The following is a 21,202-nucleotide window of genomic DNA, read 5'->3' as shown; positions in this document are numbered from 1 at the left end:
TTATTGTTAATATTTATTATATTTTTGCTCATTTAAGCTGTTGGTGGTTTCAGCTTTTATGGCAATTGGCATCAGGGACACTGGTTTAACCTGTGGAGTAGTTTTTTTTAAATAACTGTATTAGCATACTTCAGTATGTATGAATCGTGTCTGTGAACTTGAGAACCCGTGAAGTCAGCTGGCACATGGCGCAAACAGAATTCCCTTATAACTCAAAGAAAGATGAGAATTTTGGGGGGAATATATTGATAATATCACTATAACTCTTTTTTGTGAGATTTTAATATTTCCATGTATTGAATCATCTTCATCAAAGTGGGTAGCAGGGTTGCTCCTGGGTTAAAGGATTTTAGTAAAAACAGCAAACAGTGCAATGATGAGAAATCTGCAGGTTCTCTTTAAGCATAATGACTGGCGACAGTAAACCGTAGCCACGATAACTGCTCTGATTTAGCTCAACGCATGCACAGACTCGTCCAAAGGTAGTCGCGGCATAGGCTGCTCTGCTTTAGGCCCTCAAATGCTATAAACCTGCAATCCTGCACCTGCCTCAGGCCCACATGGTTTACCTCTGTGGTCTCATAGAGGAAGAAAAACTCTGTGTCCCTTCATTTCTCCTTTCTCAAAGGAGGTGCAGGAGAGAGAGCTTGATTATGGAACAAGGGGAACCTGCATACCAGAAGGGCAAACAACAAAAAATCTCCACTCCAAAAACACTCTCAGCAAGCCTTTATGATCTCCAGAGGAAGCAAAAGGATGTTCTTTGCTGGGGGAGGGATAGTGCATGCCAGCACCTACACCTGTGTGCTAGCTGACACCACATATCAAGGTGGTTATTGTATATTTTACACATGTTGTTATGTGATATTGTATTTGTTTTAAATGTTATATACTTATGTGGTATGTGTATTTTGACTTTTGTTGCCATGATGCCAGGTCTCTCTTGAAAATGAGATTTTTAATCTCAATTTTTTACCTGGATAAATAAAGGACTAATAATAATAAAAAATGTCAGGATAGTCTGGTTCATAGGAACCTAAAGCTGCCTTGATATACCATGATATGCCATATTGTTTCTCCACTGAAAAACCACTTTTGAAATATTTCTCACATGTGTTTATACTGAAAAAAGCCTTCAAGGCATAAGCCAAGCAATTTTTTTTCCTATTGGCATCTCGTATGGGATCCCATCATATTAAAGGAAGTGGCGCACACTTACAGAAAGAATTGAGTAGACAAACAGCATGGATATAAAATTGCTTATGTGTGCAACTGAAATGAGAGCTATTTCCTTCTACCTCTGCATGGGCCCCAGGAGGAGGAAAGGGGAGAGCCAGTGGTCAACAGAGGTCTCACTTTCTAGGAGCAGCTGAATACCAGAGGAGCTGACAGGTATGTACATATTGGAATGTGTTTCTCAGCCACACCTGTGGGAAACACACCCACCAAGTTTGGTCTCTCTCATCCCACTGGCTGATATCGACCATGATTGACAATTGGAAGAACTATTTGGCTTCTGTCCTCAGGAGCCAGGGGGCAGGTATGGTAAGTTCTGAAAACGAACCAATGGCAGACTAGAAATCCTCCAAGCCAGGCGGGGCTGCGGTGAAATAAAACTCATCAGTGGGGTGTGTCCTTTAAAGTTTGTCAGCAGTCAAACAGTGAAAGGCCACTGCTACAGGACCCCACTTTGACTGGTTAAGACTTAACAAGTCCTTTGCTGAGTGAGGATCTGAGAAGCCGGCAGACAAAGTAAAGAAAGACAGAGAGGGACTTCTTTTCCTCGGCAGACCGACTTCCTCCACGGCTCAACAATGGGAGTGAAACATCAGAAATCTTCTGCTCCAAATCTCGAGAACACCACCTTCAGGGTCGGGATTTCGAGGAAATGGATGCCAGGTTTATGCAACTTGAAAACTACACAAACTTTCAACACTCTTTGGAGTCATTTTGTCCTAAGAAATAGGTACTTCGTCATAGTTTAACAGATTAAACAGATGCTTTTCTGGTACTGTGGTCACTCACATCTCCTTATCACTTTTCCAGCCCAGCTATAGATTCTGTATCCGTTGGACGGAGAACTGATAAGGGCATGTGCATGACATTACCTACAGATACTGAAGAGGTAACATCTGAGCCACAGAGCCTGTGGGGTAATTCAGTCATTGAGTTTATTACTGGTGAAACATGCTGAATGCTAGTTTCTGTGCTTTCTGATTTATGTTTGCATTTTAAACATGTTGGGAGTCGTTAGAATGGATAGAGTTTCACGTTTTAAAATGTGGCTTTAAAACAAGGAATGGGGTTTGTGCGAATGTATAACTATCTACAATGACACTTATGTAACCTTGCAAATTTGTGATCTGTCTAGAGTGACTTATTAAAAAAAAAAGACTTGCGTGTTTGGGGCTCTGCTGTAAGACTTAACACAAGAACAGTTGAGTTACAATACTGAAAGCTTGGTTTCCACGACACAAAGTTTAGAAAGCAACGGGGTCTCAGCCTGACATGACACAGCATGACTAGCATAATCCATTGACTGTACATGGAAAATGACATAACTGCTGAATGTGAAAAAAAAACAAAAAAAAAAACTAGGTGAGTAACTTGAATGTGATGCGTGCCAGCGTACTGACATGACTTTCACACCCACAAACATTTTTACACTTTAATTACAGCTGAGTGGGCCTGACATAAGGATCATACTGCATAAGAACTATAGGAGAAAGAAGTGTGGGTTTAAAGGCGTTGATACAGAAAAAAAACGTATGCGATGTCTTACAGTTTGCAAACTCAAATATTCAGGATGGTCAAAGGAATTACATTCACGTCACTAAATCTTGTGACTTTTACTTTTAAAAAGCAGTTTGAATTGTTCGTATCAAATGACAGATCCCTCCAAACACCCGAGAATTTTCCGCTTCTTTTCCTCGTCTTTTAACTCTTAAAATCTATGAACGAGAGAGTCATTTATATCAGAATGGGGTCTTATTCGCTGTTTTCATCATTGCCAAATGTGCTGATAAATGGCTGCGCAATTCTAGGTTTGTATGACCTACAAGCTTCAAATATTGCAGATACTTTACAGCCATAACTTCCCATAAATAAAAAAGAAAATGTATAAATGCATTGAAAGTGTTGAGTCATTGCACGTGTTGACACTTGTCGCCAGATTTATTGCCAAAAGATTTTAACAGCTGGTGGTTTCTTGCTTTACACTTATTTATGTTACCTTCAGTCTTTAAGTTAACTCTCAACTTAGAGAACAAAAAGTACACAACATCACAATTTTCTTGTAAATGCACACACACACACACACACACACACAGGAGGGCTCTCAGTGAGTTGACGAGTGTTTTGGACTTACAGTACTGGGTGTATCCAACTAGCTCTCTGCCCCTCAGGCATCTACTCTCTCTCTCTACACCTGGTAGACAACTCTCTCCTGTCAAGTAAAACAATCTTCCCACGGCTGCTAGCGCTTAAGGTCACTTCCTTTGGTTCAGCCCTGCTTCAACACATTCTACCTCTCGGTTTTCTTGTTTACCCAATAGAAAATCAACCACACCAAAAAAAATAAACAAAATCCTTTCACAATGTGTCAGTAATTGTTAAATGCCATGAATAAAAGCAAATGTTATATATGAGAACATGCTGTCAAAATAAGCCCAAATGGCAGAATAATAAGTAATTATCGCCTTGTTCTCATAATGATATAGCTGTAATGCACAGGTACACACTGGGGTACCTGTGTAAATGATAAAGTATGCAAAGTATACAGAGTATATATAAAATAAAGACTAAGCAACACCAATGATTTTAATAAGTGCATACTGAGTAGAGTAAATAGTGCAAAATCTGGTTCTGCAAACTCTATAAAATTTGAGCAGGAAAGAAATCTTATTGCACATCAAATTGTGTATTGTGATGTGCAAGGCTGTAAAGATTAGCACTTTATTTGCCCATATAAACAGGGTCGCTGAAATGCCAAAAAACAGCAGGGCTGATAAAGGGATGGCAGGCTGCTGTGCTTAAGACAGACCAACCATGGAAGCACTGAGGTCCCACAGCTTCTTGGCTGCAGCATCATTCAGGGCCTGTGGTGCTGGCTTTTTGGGAGCACAGTCGCTGTACGGTGGAATGAAGAAAAGAGATAAATCATGAAGAGTGTCATACAGTGTGGTTGCAAACTGCTTGTATTAAAAACCTTTTACTCTATTGTTGTTTATCTCAGCCTCTGTTAATATTAGAATAATTAATTGGTAGGATAAGAGCATTTCTTTTTCTACTGTGAGAACATCATTTTTCTCCAGTCAGATGTACTTGCCTGTAGTAGAGGCCACTGGAGTTTGCCAGGCTCTCGTCCACAGCACAGTAGATGGTGGTCTGGGCTCCTTCCCAGGGATTTTTGACCAACTTCATGAAGACCTTTGCTAGCATTATCTTCCACATAGGAAATGAATTAAATAGATGGCGGCCTAACTCTGTGCGGATGACCCCCGGATGAAGACTGTAGACGGTTACACCGCTGCCTAATGAGAGGTCCATCAGAAACAGGCGTGCGTCAAACACCGCACTAGTGTAAAAATCATGGTAACAATGCTCATTAACTCAAGATACAAAGATAGAAAACAAGAGGTAAAATGGTTATTTGTAACATACTGTATATTATACATGTGTCTGAACTCCTGTCACACTACCGTTCAGTCTTGTAGCCAGTTCTTTGCCAAAGAGAACGTTGGCCAGCTTGCTTTGTCGGTAGCTCTTCTGGGGGGTGTAGTCTTTATCAACGTTAATGTCATCAAAGTGTATCTGACCTGCAAGAAATTTATTTTAAACAGGTGTGACAAAGAAAAATCTTTGGTTGTTTGACTTTAGCACCAAGATTTTACCTCTCTCATGCGCCAGGCTGGAGACGATCACAATGCGACTTGGTGCTGACTTCTTCAGCAGGTCAAGGAGACAGTTGGTGAGAAGAAAATGTCCCAGGTGGTTGACGCCAAATTGCATTTCAAAGCCGTCTTCAGTCTTCCACTTAGGACACATCATAATACCTAAAAAAAAAAATTGAAAAAAAAATTGAAAAAACAAAACAAAACAAGAAAATTATAAAAAATAAAAACATACAAATAACTAATTTCTCAGTGTCTGTCAGTATCATTCAACCCCAAATAACTTATTCTACCCTCCTAAAAATCTGTATGAGGATCCCATAAAGATCAAGGTCAAATTTATTTATATAGCACATTTCAAACAGCCGATGCTGCACAAAGTGCTTAACAATATAAAAATGATGACAACATTTAACTTCTACTAACTGACTAAGGCAGTGGTTCCCAAACTTTTTTTGCTGGGCCCCCCTTTGTTTTACATGAAAAATGTTACCAACACATCCTCCAACCACACACACCCATATTTTGCTCCATTGCGGTTTATTTCACACCTCAAACATTTAGTAAACAATTAAGCAAATACAAGTAATCTGCAATAAATGACAGGTAGTAATGAAATAAACTACTAACTCTTTTACGCTACGTCCGCACCTACACGGGTATTTTTGAAAACGCAGCTGTTTCGTCCACACGTAAACGGCGTTTCAAATCACCGAAAGCTGAGATTTTTTAAAAACCTTTTTTTGCGTTTACGTGTGGACGAGGAATACAGAGTTCGTCACGCAACGTCAAAGGTATGTGCCTTTTTCACGTCACGCTGTGCGCCATGTTATTGTTTACATGAGATGAATTCCAGAATGGCAGATAGAGACAAAATACTGTTTCTGTTAATCTGACTATCTGCAGGTTTACACGCAGTTACTGTCCCTCCATTTACAAAGACAGAGGCGTCACGATGTGATTATTTTACTGTAGTTGTTTTTTTCCTGTGTAATAATGTTCAACATTGCTATCAATACATTTTTCAAAAAATGCCTCTCTGTGCAAAATAGGTTTAAAAACATAAACAGCTGTAGGATACTGTTTGTCCGTGATTTGAACCGGGGGGACAAATCGTGGCAGGATCAGCCTGATATTATTTGTATCCCGCTGTAACTTTACTGTATAAAGAGCTAACGTCTACAAAATGTCAGGAGTAGTTAGTCATTACAACAAGTGTTTGTGAACTAAAAATCAAGAATGTGGGATACTGTTTGTCCGTGATTTGAAGAGCCCAGCGCTGCTCCCGACGAAGGGAAAACCAGTTCTGCAGGGGAGACCTACCTCGACACTTGTGCAGGTGAAACCAAATTCTAGCCTTTGGCTTAGAATGAAGTTGGTTTAGAAACATATTCAGCTATGCTTCATCTCCTGCTTTGCTTTTCTGTGGGCGCCCCATGATAGCAGTGACCAAGCATTTTATTTTTTTCCTTTTCATACCACGCCCCCCCTGCCATGGCTCTGCGCGCCCCCTAGGGGGCGGGCCCCACACTTTGGGAAGGTCTGGACTAAGGTAAGGCAAGGCAAGTTTATTTATGTAGCACATTTCAACAGCAAGGTGATTTAAAGTGCTTTACAGAGACATTAAAAAAACCAGGTAGAACTGCTGCAATACCTGCATTGTTAATGAGGATGTCTAAGCGCTCCTCATTCTTTTCCACATCTTTGGCTAAGTCTCTGACAGACTGTAGTGAGGCCAGATCAAGCTTCTTTACCACCACATTGCCATTCCCACTCTTCTGACGGATCTCATCTGCTGCAATACGGGCTTTAGTCATGTCCCTGCAGGCCAGGATCACTCTGGCCCCTTGGAGAAAAAGAAAAAACATACAAAAGCAATTCATATTTACATGTAAACACCAGAGGATGTGCAACCAAAGTACTAGTTGAGGTTACAGATTTATTTTTACCTACTGTCATTGATACTTATTTAATATTCTATCATTTCTTGGTTGTTACTGAATGGTTATTATATAATATTCTTCATTAAGTACCAAATGTCCAAAACAGGACTGTAGATATGGTTTCTTTTTACGCAACTATATAGAGATTTAATTAAATCATTTTTGGCAGTGCTTCATTTAATTTAAAAAATGTAAAAAATAAAATAAAATAAAAATGTCAGCAAAACCCTTCTATTAATTTTAAGTTAAGTAACTCTTAGATTAGAGATTAGATTAGATAGAACTTTATTAATCCCTCGGGTGGGTTCCTCTGGGAAATTCGATTTCCAAAAAAGCACAGCACCGACAGAAGTTACAGAATATTATAATATAAAAAAATATATATATATATATATATATATATATATATATATATATATATATATATATATATATATATATATATATATATATATATATATATATATATATATATATATATATATATATATATATATATATATATAAATAAATACAGAGACAATATAAATAAAATATACGAAGGGGATAAATAGAATAAATAGGAATAAAAATAAAAATACAAGTGAATTGCACATTTCAAGTATTGAGTCTATTGCACCGTTGACTATTTACAAAAGTATTGCACAAAAGGTATTGCACAGTGAGGTGAAGAGGCACTACAGCTTAGTTGTTCCCCCCTCCTTTGTCCTCCTGTTTCCCCTCCCTCTCCCCTCCAGGGAGGAGTTAAACAGTCTGATGGCGTGTGGGACAAAGGAGTTTTTAAGTCTGTTAGTTCTTGTCTTTGGGAGAAGCAACCTGTCACTGAACAGACTCTTCTGGTTGTTAATGGCCGTGTGCAGAGGATGTCTGGCATTGTCCATAATGTCCATCAGTTTCTTTAATGTCCTTTTCTCTGCCACTGTCACCAGAGTGTCCAGCTTCATGCCGACCACAGAGCTAGCCCTCCTGATCAGTTTCTCCAGCCTTAGGAGTCAATATCCAAATATAAGGGCAAACTCTTATTTTATATGGAGCGTTTTCGTGCATGAATGGCGTGTTTAAGGTAATGTCAAACTATATTAATCATATTTAAGTCTGGATTTTGACTAGGGCACTCTAAAACCTTATCTTTTTATTACTTTATTTTTTGAAGCCATTCAGAAGTAGACTTTCTGATGTGTTCTGCATCACTGCTCTGCTGTATAACCCAAGTGACCTTGAGCTTCAGGGACAGATTGATGGCCGGAAAGCAGAATTCATGGTTCCAGACGGCTGATATAAAAACCAAGGATTTCAAACTCATTTTACACCACGGGCCACATACATTCCACTTAAGTGGTTTAGACCAGTGAATCTCCTCTGTCTGACACTGTACAGATGTTTATCTGCATATTTAATCCTGGTGCTATTTTAATATGAGAAAAAGTAGCGCAATTATAACAGTGTGTCTTTTTTCTACACAATAGAAATCCAGCTTAAACTGAAATAAGTTGCGAAAATACAGAAAAACTTCTGGTAGCTCATTGTGCAGAAGGTTTTTGTTAAATAACAGAAAATTGTCTGTTTTCTTTGTTTTCTTACTGTGGACCCACTCTTAAAAAAAATAAAAATTCTAGAGCAGACTTTGAAAAATATGAACTTTTCTGTCATATAACTGTATATAAATTAATTCATTGTTCTAGTGTAGCATGACATCATAGGCTGTAAAACCTATGATGATGCAGTTTAGAGTTAAGGTTAAAATTTATGCCATCCTTCACCAAAGAAGACAAACCAATTCTGGCCCTGAGGATTTGACACCCCTGACCTACACCCATGTACAGGACGTGAGACACAGCCTTTGCATATGTTTTTGTTTTTCTGTACTTTTCTTTAACAAACAAACATGGAGGGTCTTACCTCTCTGGGCCATGTCCAGGGCTGTCTCTTTCCCAATACCAGTGTTGGCTCCAGTGATGAGGACCGTTTTCCCTTCCAGCCTGGCCTTGCTCCGACACACTCCTCCTGCCATCCATCTGCGGAAGGCCAGCACGCCTACCCCTGACAAAAAAGATATTTATGCTATGAACAGGGTGTAAGAGAATGTTCCGAAGACTTTCCATTCGACCTTTTACTACCTTTTACTCTTATGTTTATTCTAAGCTAAATCAAGCAGCTACATACTGTTATATATTTCTACAATTTCACACCTACGAGCAACAGCAATAATCTGTCATGACAGAACAAAGTGCTTACCTGATCTCCTTTCATTACCGTATCAGAAATCCTACTAAATGTGCAAGTTAACAAAGCTTAAACAGTATGCATTTAATAAAGAATTAGGCTTACCTGCAACAAAGACAACCGTGAGGCAAGTTGCATGTCTCTCGGTGAAGTCCTTAACAGCCTCTGCGTAGTTTTGCATTGTTTAAGCAATTCTGGAACTTATATAAGAAGCTGAAATTTTAATATTGCTGCAGACTTGCAGTTAACGATCTGTTTTTGTGGAAGGAACTTTACGTCAGCTACCACAAACAACGGCGAAAACGACAAATACGTGTTTTCCCGTTTCGTATTTGTAACGATAAACTAGCCGGAAGTGGAGGGCGTGGTGGAACTTAAAGGAGATTTTTCAGAATAAGCTTCCGTTTAAATCAATCATTGGTTTAAATCAATGATTTAAATCAATGACTGTAGAAAACAGTCATTGGTTTAAATATGTTTATTTCCTTGCTGTCATGTACGACATACTTGTTTTTTTTTTGTTTGTTTGTTTGTTTTTGTTGGTTGTGTGTTATTTGGTTTTGGTTTGGGGTTTGTTTAAGCTTTCAAGTACAGTGAATATTTGTTTTGGCATTGTGGGGAAATGTATCTGGTAATATATATCAAAGATCAGACCATAGGAGTTCTGTGCAGCGTGCTTGTGTAATAGAATGCCACGCAAAACACACCCATCAAGAGACAATAGGGCGTAATGCGGCAGCTTGCTGACTCATGTACTAAAGAGTTTACTTAAAGCAGCCATTCAGCTTGTGCAGGCATGCTCTAAATGTCAGGTAAAATACATTTTTAAATATGCATTGCAAAGTAGAACCTTGGTTGTGTATTACTTTGTTATGATTTATTTTTGTTTGTTTGTTTGTAATGGTAGTAATAGTACTATTATGTGCTCAGGATACACCGTGTACTGAATTATGAGCATCTGTTTGCAGTGAGTTACTCCCACTATAGCATAAGGTATAGAAATACTGCTTGCCTCGTCAGACATCTCTCACAGGGATTTTCAAATTAAAACACCATGTAAAACAGATTTATACAATTTTAATTAATAATTTGACGTAACACTGTCATTAGTAGAAACAGATGAAATTAAACTGGTAGTCATCTTAGAACCTTTGAACACTAGTGAATGATTTAACTACTGATTAAGTACATTTGTGCCATGAAAATATAATTTTACTAAAAACCTTTACTGGTGCAAGTAATAATATATAGTAATAATTTTGCATGCAAATTAATCTACTTTGGAACTCAAAATTCACTTGACTTCCCTTATTTATTAAAATTCGTTTGTCTGTTCGTTTCCAGCTTCTTTTGTTAATCCCGTGCCCTTATTTTGAAAGGGGGAAACCTGTTGTAATGCTCTGTTATTGGTTAAAATCTCTGTACAGCTGGTTAAGCGTATTTCTTCGCTTTGTGGGTCTAAACTTGTGTTAAAATATTTTAAATTGCGTTAAAAGCTTAAATTGGGTCTTGTCTGTCTTTATATTACGTTTGGAAGAAGTTGGATTTTTTTTTTTCAAATAAAAAAACTAAACAACAGTGTCCCGGAAGTTCTTCATGCTCGCGCCACGTCAGAACTACAAACTGTTAACATCATTGTTGAATAGTGAAGAATAGTCTGTCTGCCTGCACCTTCTCTTTGTTGTCGCGATGTTGTATTTGTCACTCACCTGTTTGCTGCTGTTGTGTGGTGCATGTGTGGTGTCTGGGACTGAGATCACATTTGAACTGCCTGACAATGACAAGCAGTGTTTCTACGAGGAGCTGGAGAAAGACGTGAAGTTTGACATAGACTTTCAAGTAAGTTCCTCTGAGAGCTCCATCACGTCAGTGTGTGCACTTAGCAGATGCTGTCAGACTAATTTTTAGGCTGAAGTTTTTTTCTCCGGCTTCCAGAAATCAAGAACAAATTTATAATTGTCTATTAATCGTAAAATAGTGCAGAATGCATATTTTGATTTACTTAAATTTGGCTCCGTTTTTTTTCAATCAATTGAAAACATATGTTATCTCAGATTATTTTCCGTTTCAAGATAAAGACTTTTAAAGAGAAGCCCAATAATTCCCAGAGGAACAGCTGGCACACACACACACAGCCACATCCAATAACTTCAATATATTTAACAGCGACGCAACGTTGCAACTTTCTTTCCTTCTATATATGTTTTATTTTCTCTTAGGTTATTTCAGGGGGCAACTATGATGTGGACTGCTTCGTCACAGATCCTCATGACAATGCCTTGTATAATGAGAAGAAGAAGCAGTATGACAGCTTCTCTCACACCACAACTATGAAGGGAGTCTACAAGGTTTGCTTCAGCAATGAATTCTCCACTTTTACACACAAAGTAGTGTATCTGGACTTCCGCCACGGGAATGAGGAACCCATTCTGGACAGCATGAAAAGAACCACAGCTCTGACTCAGGTCAGTAATGAACACGGTGCTTTCAGTGTGTCAGGTGCAGTTTGTTTGTTTTTTTTAAGAACATGCTGGATTACTTGATAGCTAATTTATTACCTTATCACTGTTTAAACATTGCTGCCTTCAATTAGACAAGCATGCCTTGAGAAGACAGAACTGCAATGTCATATCACAGACGTTTGTATCATGATTTGAATCAGAAAAAACAGGATGTATTTTGACATGAAAAATGAGTACAGACATATCAGTTATGCTTAGTAAGGTGATAACAAGTAATCTAAAATTGGTATAGTATTTTTGCTGCTTTAAAGGTGTTTATATAATGTCCACAAGGTGGTGCAAGAGTTATTCACATTAAGCTCACAAGGAAATATTGTATTTAAATGCACTCTCCGTTCCTGGAATTACACAGATCACCCAAAAGAGGAAATGTCAACAGTTTGACAGCATTGCTGCTTCTCAAAACACAGAGTGTAACATCTGATAAGCCATACTTTATTTCTCAAAAGAGTTTGGAAATTCCTTTGATGCAACTTAAAACCAGCATTTGTTGTTAATCTCAAGAAATGTATCAAAAATAACCTAAATAAGTAGAATGGTATGTAGGTCAGTAGAATATAGTATGACATAACAGATATCTTAAATATAATAAAGTAAAATAAATATAAAATTATATATAAAATAAATAAAGAGGTTGAGTGTTTATTGTTAAGAGTTGTGACTGTGCATTTCATATCAGACTATAGGATAGCATAGTGTTACTACTCTTTAATTCAAGTACTGAGACCTCTAGGGTCAAATGTATAGTGAGTTTATGTGACTCTGATCTGTGCGATCCACCTTCTACTGTACATATTGATGAATTTCCATTAATCTTTCTGTTATCAGTTGGAGTCGTCTTGCGTCGCCATTCATGAGATCCTGAAGGTGGTGGCTGACTCGCAGACATGGTACAGGCTGAGAGAGGCGCAGGATCGCACAAAAGCAGAGCACCTGCTGGAGCGCGTCACCTACTGGTCCATCGGAGAAACCGTCCTGTTGTTTGTCATCGGCATCGGTCAAGTCATGATGCTTAAGAGCTTCTTCTCTGACAAGAAAGGCTCTGTGGCAGCTACCACTTAAACCAAGGTCTCAGTGTGCCATAAGAAACTCAAGTGGAAGCTTGCTAATGTGAACACATATTGTTAGTATTTTCATCAAAGCCAATGGTAAATGGATAGATCAAGGAGTTTTCACATTCCTGTCGGGCAAAACTTGAATTCAGGTTTTACACAAGTTGTTTTCATTCAACAACTTTCTACTGAAAAGAAACCCCACTCACGTCTGTGTTTAAAATGCAGTTGACATCTTTCAGCCTTTAGAGACTTTATTTTTATAGAGGTGGACGAGATGGCATGTTTATTTTGATCTGCCTATTAAGTAGCCTAGTTTCACTTATAAAAGCAGCTTTGTGGATTTCTGTCATCTGTAGTAGTATCACACATAAAAACCAAAGAGGAATTGTGTTTAAATTTGAGTTTTATTTGTTGTATAACATCTGTTATATGTATTGTTACCTTAATTTATGTGTGCAAAATCATTATGAGCTATGAGAGCTCCGTTTCTCTCATGTCTTGTCTGTTTCATACGGAGTGGCTTAGGCATTTGTTTTTTCCTCATGCCAACCAAGTTGAAGTTTACTGTTTTAATTTAAATACATATAACCTGATACATATACACGCAACTACTGTTTTTTTGTTTGTTTGTTGTTTTGGATTCTCATTTATATGTTTTACATTTTCTTCACTGGAAAGTCACCAAGTATCAACCAGATATCATTTTTTGCACAAATAGTTTCTTTGACATTTCAATTCGATTTGAAGACAAATTTTTTTTTTTTTTTTAAATACGGCTGTGTAGGTTCTCAGTCATCCAGGTCATGATAGTCTCAAGCACTTGAGTCGAAGGTAACTGGATGTCTTTTTTGGGTTCTTGTTTCTCACCTCTCATCTTAGAGGCTTCTTCAGTTCTGACCAGAGCATTTTCAGATGAGAGGTGAAACATCTTCATTAACCTGAAAGAGGGTTACTTTCAGCCAATTATGAGAGTAATCATGCCAGAAAGTTTTTAGACATTGTCAAATTAAAGTTTGGCACCGAGTGTTGTGATATTTTTTCAAATCCAATGATACGCGATGTTATTTAATTTTAAAATTTAGAGATTAAGGAAACTATAGATTGTACTTAAAGCTATTCTAACAGTCTTTAATACTTTAGGTCTCCATGTTTTCAAGAAGCTCCATTGGAAACTCTAATCCTAATGTCCTGCCACATTAAAAATGTATTTTGCTTATTGCAGCTTGACTTGAACATTTGACTTTCACTGTGCATAATGCTATATAGAAATGTGGCAAATTAAAGGAAAACCCAACACAAGGTGTCTCTGTAGGGTGTTTGGCTATAATGTCAAATCCCCTGTGTGCTCTTTGGCACACAGGGGATTCCTGTGGAAGTTACTGCGAAAATAAGTCAGAAGACATAACATATGATTTACATAATTTTTCAAACTTATCAAATCAGTCAGTGAGCCCTCATACTCTTTTTATTGGGCAGCCGATGTTGGGGGGCAGTAACATCAGGAAAGAAGTGTTTAAGCATGTAATAAAGGTGATCACTGAGGACAATTATTTGCAGTGAATCCAAGTAGTTTGATTGTAGTTTGAAGTGGATTCAAACTCAGTAAAAAGTTGCCAGAGGCATTACAGAGACACTTGATCTCCCTGGGGTTTTTTTTTAAAAAGTTTGTTAGTGATTACTTTAAAATTTAGGAGCATTTGTGGTATCAACAGTAGTCTAAGGAGCTTGGAAAAGAACAGTGTCTGGACTTCTTTAAGTTGTTTGAAGACGTTTCACCTCTCATCAGAGAAGCTTCTTCAGTTCTAAGGTCACATGCTGGAGAGTCCCAGAGTTAAGCCCTGTGGGAGTATCCCCCCAAGAGGGACAATGGACCCCCTAATGATCCTCTACCTAATCACAGACGCTTTTCTTTCCAAGCTCCTTAGACTACGATGACCTGGATGACTGAGAACCTTCACAGAGACATCAACAGTAGTTTGATAGTGAATAAATCTAAAACACAGAGAAACCACTTCTTAGTATCTAGCAGATGAATTTTTAACCTGGAACAAATTTATATTATTTATCTTTTTATATTTACTATGTTTTGTTTTTTTTCTTCTATTTTTTCTAAGTTCTTTGTCATTATTATTCTTTAAAGAAGTTCTGCATTCAAAGAAATTAGAAGACAGATGTTTACACTGTACATTAGCTGTTTATGCGGATTACGTTGGGGCTTTTAATGTGGAAAACCCCCACATTACATACACATGGAGCGTGTATACTGCATTCTACTACTGTGTTTCAAATGAAATAGGAAGAAGAGTTGAAGTGAACTTGAACCTGTGCCGGCTCCACTGGCCAATCGGGGCGAAGCGGTCTTTCTCCAAGCTGACGTGGGTGGAAGTTATTAGCGCCGACGTCCAGCGTCATCAGTTTAGCGGGTTCTACAGGCCTTACGTCCATTCATTAGGAAGAAGCTATAGTCCCAGTGGACCAGTTGCTGACCCTAAGTAACCACTAGTATACATGGCGGGATACCTTAAAGCTCTGACTACGGTGTCGAGGAGTGCCGCCGCTGCGCTGTCGCAAAACCCCGCAGTGGTCTCACCGGCCGCCGTCTGCCATCACAGACTGCAACAGAGAAACTGTAAGTTTACCGTCGACAACACAATGACTCAGAATGAACTGCTCATAACATTAATGTGGTTACATTAGATGCACAGTGTGGCAGAGTCATAAGTTATAGCGAGTGACTGGAAATGATAGAAACAGGTGAGTCGTTGTTGCTGTTTGGCAAGTATCCATGGGTGAGTCATACATTGTAAGATTACACAAAAAGTGATTCAGAGGTGTTTCATTTTTACAAAATGACAAATAAATAAGGTAATAACATAAAGAAAAGCCAGTGTGGTCATGCTGAATAAAATCTAAAGAGTTTGTATTCTAACGTGAAAAGAATAAAAAGGAGAAATAATGTATGTAAGTAAGTTTGGTGCCAGCCTGCTTTGCTACTTTAGTCCACATGTTGTCAGGTACAAAAAGGGCTTGACAGGTAATAAATGATATCGGAGCACTCTTATAATCCGAAGGTCACTGCCTCAGTGAAACCCAGCTGCCAGGAATGTAAAAATGATATGCAGGTGTCTCAGATGATAAAAGTAAGCCTAGTCGGCTCAGAGATATTCAGAGCTCAATGGCTGGCTCCCCAAAAGTGACACGAATTGGAAGACTTGGAGTCAATTAAGAAGCATAATACAAAGCTGTGAATAAACTCCTAACATCGAAAACAATTTGACCTTTTATTTACACAAGTGTGCAAACTTAACCTTTCATTTCCCCTGTCATTTTCAGACTCTTACGGCTTTAATACAACAGTAATGTAACTTTAATTTTTTTTTTTTTTTTTTTTTTTTAGATGCAACAAAACGTATTAAAGTGGACCAGCCAGTCGTGGAAATGGATGGTGATGAGATGACTCGCATCATATGGGAGTTCATTAAAGAGAAGGTAAATCAAACACTAGGTGACACTTGACGTGTCAAGGAATCAAAATGTTTCCTCGTATCTCTGCATGTGTGCATTTTTGTGGTTTCTGTGCCAAATTATCCTCAGGCAATTTACACATTGACATCTTGCACAGCTCATCCTGCCCAATGTGGATGTTGAGCTGAAGTATTTCGACCTGGGTCTGCCCTACAGAGACCAGACGAATGACCAGGTCACCATAGATTCTGCTCTGGCGACTATGAAATACAACGTGGCTGTCAAATGTGCCACCATCACCCCTGATGAGGCCAGAGTTGAGGGTAAGTTAGACTCAGACTTGTTTTAACTTTGTACAGATTCATTAGAATTAGAGGCATTTGAGTGCATTTTAATTCTATTATATTTACACAAATTAATACCTTCTTGTGCTTATTATATGTGTTTATTATATTTTCTCCTCAGAGTTTAAACTAAAGAAGATGTGGAAGAGTCCCAACGGGACCATCAGGAACATCTTAGGCGGCACAGTTTTCCGTGAGCCAATCCTTTGCAAAAACATTCCCCGTCTTGTTCCTGGATGGACACAACCCATAACAATTGGCAGGCATGCTTTTGGAGATCAGGTAAACAAAAAACAACAAGACAAATGTGCATCTTCTCTTTCTGTCCAGACTTAAAGCAGTGCAGACTCACATACCAGTGTCTGACTGTCTTACAGTACAGGGCCACAGACTTTGTCATTAACCAGCCTGGCAAGTTTAAGATTGTTTTTACCCCAGCTGATGGAAGCACAAAGCAGGAGTGGGAGGTGTATGACTTCCCAGCAGGAGGTTGTGGGATGGGGATGTACAACACGGATGAGGTAATAGTAACTTTCTTTATAGGTTTGGTTACATGAGAAAGATAAGATACTTTGGGGTACTCTCCTTGTTTTTAATTTAATGTTCTATGATGCTATTGATCAAGCAAGTGCTATGTTTTCTTTGCTCAGTCCATCAGTGGATTTGCTCACAGCTGCTTCCAGTATGCCATCCAGAAGAAGTGGCCCCTATACATGAGCACCAAGAACACGATCCTCAAGGCCTACGATGGCCGCTTTAAAGACATCTTCCAGGACATCTTTGAGAAGTAAGATGTACATTAAAAAGAGAGCAGAGCAGAGGTATCTGAGAAAGCTACACCTGCTTTGGAGGTTCTTAATTTCATTGAAACCCCCATGTTTCAGCTTGTGCCATTCATCAGATTCATCATGGCCATAAGCTGAAATGTGCAGTACATGTCGCTGGGGTAACCAGCTGGGGTAAGACACACAGCAGTAGAGTATTAGACCTGGTGCTGTTTCTGATGCTAGAGGAAAACATTATTCACTGAGCCATCAAAATGTTTTATTATTGGTTGTTTAACATCTACAAAGCCACTGAATTTCTTTGTTTTCCTTTAGAAACTACAAGCCGCAGTTTGACAAGCTGAAGATCTGGTATGAGCACCGTCTCATTGACGACATGGTGGCCCAGGTCCTGAAGTCCTCTGGAGGATTTGTTTGGGCTTGCAAGAATTATGATGGAGATGTGCAGTCAGACATTCTGGCTCAGGGTAAGTAGACTACGGTTAGATAATGAGTATGTTTGCAGAGCTCCCAATGTTGCATTATTTGGACGTGATGTTCATGTTTTCGTGATTTCATGCTGATGTGATTTCCTTCTAATTCCATGTTTCTGTTTGTACCAGGCTTTGGTTCTCTGGGTCTCATGACATCAGTGCTTGTGTGTCCCGACGGTAAAACCATCGAGGCTGAGGCCGCACATGGCACTGTCACCAGGCACTACCGTGAACACCAGATAGTAAGGGCCACTGAATCAATCTGAAAAGACTCAGAGCTTTGACTATATGTTAGGTTATGGGTTACAGGGAGTTAAATGACCAATGCTAACATTGCTCTACAGGGAAAACCAACCAGTACCAACCCCATCGCAAGCATATTTGCTTGGACCAGAGGGCTGGAGCACAGAGGCAAACTGGATGAGAATCCTGATTTGATAAAGTACATATCTTATTAGTGTCATCTACTCATTTGACATATATTATATATTTATACAGTTTTATATCATTTTAACTGCTATTGCACTACAAATTCCAGGTTCTGCCAAACTTTGGAAAAAGTCTGCGTGGATACGGTGGAAAATGGTATAATGACCAAGGATCTTGCAGGTTGCATCCATGGCTTGGCCAAGTGAGATCACATTTTCATTTATAATTCATATTGTAGAATTTTTTTCTAATATTTAGACATAAATACACACTTTATGTCAACTAATCACTCTCTACCCTCTCCATTGTAGCTGCAAGCTAAATGAACACTATGTCAACACGACAGACTTCCTTGATGCCATAAAGACCAACCTCGATAAAGCTCTCGGCAACTGAATAACATATTTGTTTTGTTTGCCTTTTCCTATTGCCACATTTGTACAAATTAGTAAATTTTATAATTAATTATTAATGGTAATATTCATTTATTATGGACAGTTTAAAGATGTTTCAGGCTTTCTCATTAAATTAGAGCATACCTTCAGGGAATAGCAAAATTTGGATATCATTATGTTAACGTCACATTGTACTTAATCAGCATGACTATAAAAAGAAATTGTCATTTAATTACACTTCGTGTGTGCGGAGTTGCCTTTTTCATGTTCATTTGTCAGGCCGGTGCTTTTATCCTGGGACAGAAAAAAAAACACTTCTCAGCACAGACTGTACAGAATCATTTGAGGAAAAGCCACCACATGCATTTCTATTGCACATTTTAATTTCATGCACTTGCTCATGAGCTCCTGTCCAGCAGTGCATTCATGCGGTGCTGTATGCTCATTTTGTAGCCATCATATGCACCCCGCAGTGCATAATGCCGAGTAGTGTTGTACCAGCAGGGGGCCAAGCCTGATGGGAGTTTTGGCAAAGCTTTTAGCTGTGCTGGCAGCCACGGTGTATGACCAGCAGATGTCGACATGGTCACAGTCATCCAGTCGGTTGCTGTAACGTCTATGCATTATGTTGCTGCTTATTATGAATATTTCTTTAAGGAAAAGAAAACTGGGTTAACTGGTTCACTGTTCCAATCTTAAACTGATCCTTGGCTAAAGTGCACCTGCAGACTGCGTTTAGCGTTTGTTCCTGTTTGTAATACAGAATAATTGAGGTTTGCTGCAGTGGAAAATTCCATGTCCAATTTCATGTCAGGTAGACCGCCAATCACATTACCTGAATTAACCTCCCAGCCATGGTTGTCCTCCTTTGTGTTCACCATTGCTCTTTTCATCCTGTATAAGAATCTATATGTATCCCTAAGGAAGGAAATGATTTATCCCAGGCCTGGTTGTTCATCTAAAACTGCTAAATTTAAAGAAACATGAGCATTCAGACATATTCAAAAATATTTTTGGTATTTAAAGTGTTGTCAGACATTAACAGATCTAAACACTATTCAGAAAATATGGTAGATTCTTGCTCTTTCTACCCCAATTGTTACAAGGCAGAAAGAAAGAAAATGAACACAATTCTTGATTATTGACATTTAGATTAATCTCACTTCTCTTTAAAACTTCCCATTGAAAGTCTTAAAAAAAACAAAAAACCAAAACTTAACTTCATCGTCAGCAATAAAAGAGCTATATCTCTGAGCAAAATTGATCAATCTTGCTCTTATGGAAGTTTAAAGCACCCATGAAGCAGCTGACCAGTCCATAAGCTCTACTGGGAGTTAAAGACCTCAGGTTTAACCCAAAATGTGCTCTCTGGTCCCAAGCCAAAAGCATCCATGCAGCAGACCAAGAAAATTAAAATGCTCCATCAATATTCAAATGTGCTTGTTCTTCAGCAACAAATCACAGTAATATTGACCCAAAATGTATCGCGTACCAACTTTCGTGGCAATCCAACTAAATGTTGGAGATATAATGATAAAACAATGTCAAATTTGAGGTCGTACACAAAGTGGGTGTATCTCTAAAAGATCATAAGGATTATCCCCCAGATAGTGATGGATTAAAACACCAGTCTTCATCACTTAAACTAGAGAACCTTTATTAAATAATTCATGGTCAATTTCCATGAGGTCTCAGTTTAATATTTCTCATCTCAAAAAAAGAACTAGTAGACCATTCCTCTGGCTTAGTGTGCATATCAAGGCTGACCTGCATGGCAGGACAGGGGGAGTTATCCATCTTCCCCTAAACAGAATTTCTGAGTGGCAGGACCAGTGTCAGTCCACTTTTAATTCAATCATTTCAAAATCTAAGCAAGCACGACTTCCAAATAATTTATTTTCATCTTTTAAATTCACAGGTTCGGTTTGTGTCATCTCTTGTTTTTCATGCTACTTTCCCCATGATGGGGAAAATATTTCTGAATAAATTGAATTAAAAGTAAAGTGGACCCAGCCCTGGATTTAAGAGTGCTGAAACTACAAACAACAAATAAAAACCCAAACTGCTGATTCTCTGCTCAAACTGCTCATTCTGCAACTCGTATTTGAACTGACAACCATGAAATATCCATTTTAGGTAAACAGCAGTTTAGAAAAAACAAAACAAGATTGAAAAAGCATAACTATGTTTAATAATATTGCCTTTATAAGGGGTCGGAAGATTTTATCTTCCATCCCCAGCTCTTCTTCCTTGAGGCAAATGAATTCACTCTTACTGAAGACCGCCTTCACAGAAAAAATGACAGGTTTTGATGAAAAAGTGCTTTTTGTTCTGTTCACTCGGTAATTCAAAACCTAGAGCAGTATATTCACTACACGGGATAGATTATTAATGCAAAGCTAAACCATGTGAAACAAAAAAAGATGGGTAAACACACTGCATGTTGCAGAATCATTTGTACAGTGAGAGGGCTTTACATGCCGGCAGTTTTGTTTTCTGGTTGTAGCCGACATGAGACAGTAGCAACTTTGGTAGTCGGTGCCCTACTAAGATTTTTTTTTTTTTTAAAAGAAAACAAAAAAGGCTACAATGTCATGTGCAAAAAGTACAAATGCACTTAAAGATAGACCTGTCTGAACTTTCAAATGAGGAATAGGCAGGAACGGGCAACTACAA

General features: G+C 38.5%; 3 protein-coding genes across 3 annotated transcripts; 2 read left to right on the top strand and 1 right to left on the bottom strand.

Moving 5' to 3' along the window:
- Positions 1-2,081: 2,081 nt before the first annotated feature.
- LOC146639494 (retinol dehydrogenase 13) lies at positions 2,082-9,381 on the bottom strand. Its single transcript, XM_085366828.1, has 7 exons — positions 9,164-9,381; positions 8,735-8,875; positions 6,547-6,738; positions 4,893-5,054; positions 4,701-4,817; positions 4,328-4,532; positions 2,082-4,128 (listed from the first exon to the last, which is right to left on the bottom strand). The coding sequence occupies exons 1-7, from the start codon at positions 9,237-9,239 to the stop codon at positions 4,032-4,034; spliced, it is 990 nt and encodes a 329-aa protein (XP_085222954.1). The 5' UTR covers positions 9,240-9,381; the 3' UTR covers positions 2,082-4,031.
- Positions 9,382-10,679: 1,298 nt separating this feature from the next.
- On the top strand, positions 10,680-13,012 carry tmed3 (transmembrane p24 trafficking protein 3). Its single transcript, XM_085366905.1, has 3 exons — positions 10,680-10,897; positions 11,278-11,523; positions 12,409-13,012. Exons 1-3 carry the CDS (start codon positions 10,748-10,750, stop codon positions 12,640-12,642), a joined length of 630 nt encoding a protein of 209 aa, XP_085223031.1. The 5' UTR covers positions 10,680-10,747; the 3' UTR covers positions 12,643-13,012.
- A 2,018-nt stretch (positions 13,013-15,030) lies between these two features.
- LOC146639492 (isocitrate dehydrogenase [NADP], mitochondrial-like) lies at positions 15,031-18,706 on the top strand. Its single transcript, XM_085366789.1, has 11 exons — positions 15,031-15,264; positions 16,033-16,124; positions 16,258-16,423; positions 16,566-16,726; positions 16,822-16,965; positions 17,095-17,231; positions 17,545-17,696; positions 17,832-17,944; positions 18,047-18,144; positions 18,241-18,333; positions 18,443-18,706. Exons 1-11 carry the CDS (start codon positions 15,144-15,146, stop codon positions 18,525-18,527), a joined length of 1,362 nt encoding a protein of 453 aa, XP_085222915.1. The 5' UTR covers positions 15,031-15,143; the 3' UTR covers positions 18,528-18,706.
- The last annotated feature ends 2,496 nt before the right edge of the window (positions 18,707-21,202 follow it).

Source organism: Diplotaxodon limnothrissa, linkage group LG1 (genome assembly GCF_057381915.1).
Source record: "Diplotaxodon limnothrissa isolate DT_005_m linkage group LG1, D_limnothrissa_male_GT1.1, whole genome shotgun sequence".
In the NCBI taxonomy this organism is placed as follows: Eukaryota; Metazoa; Chordata; class Actinopteri; order Cichliformes; family Cichlidae; genus Diplotaxodon; species Diplotaxodon limnothrissa.
Note: the sequence above shows the minus strand (reverse complement) of the source record. Positions and strands in the feature narration are given on the sequence as shown.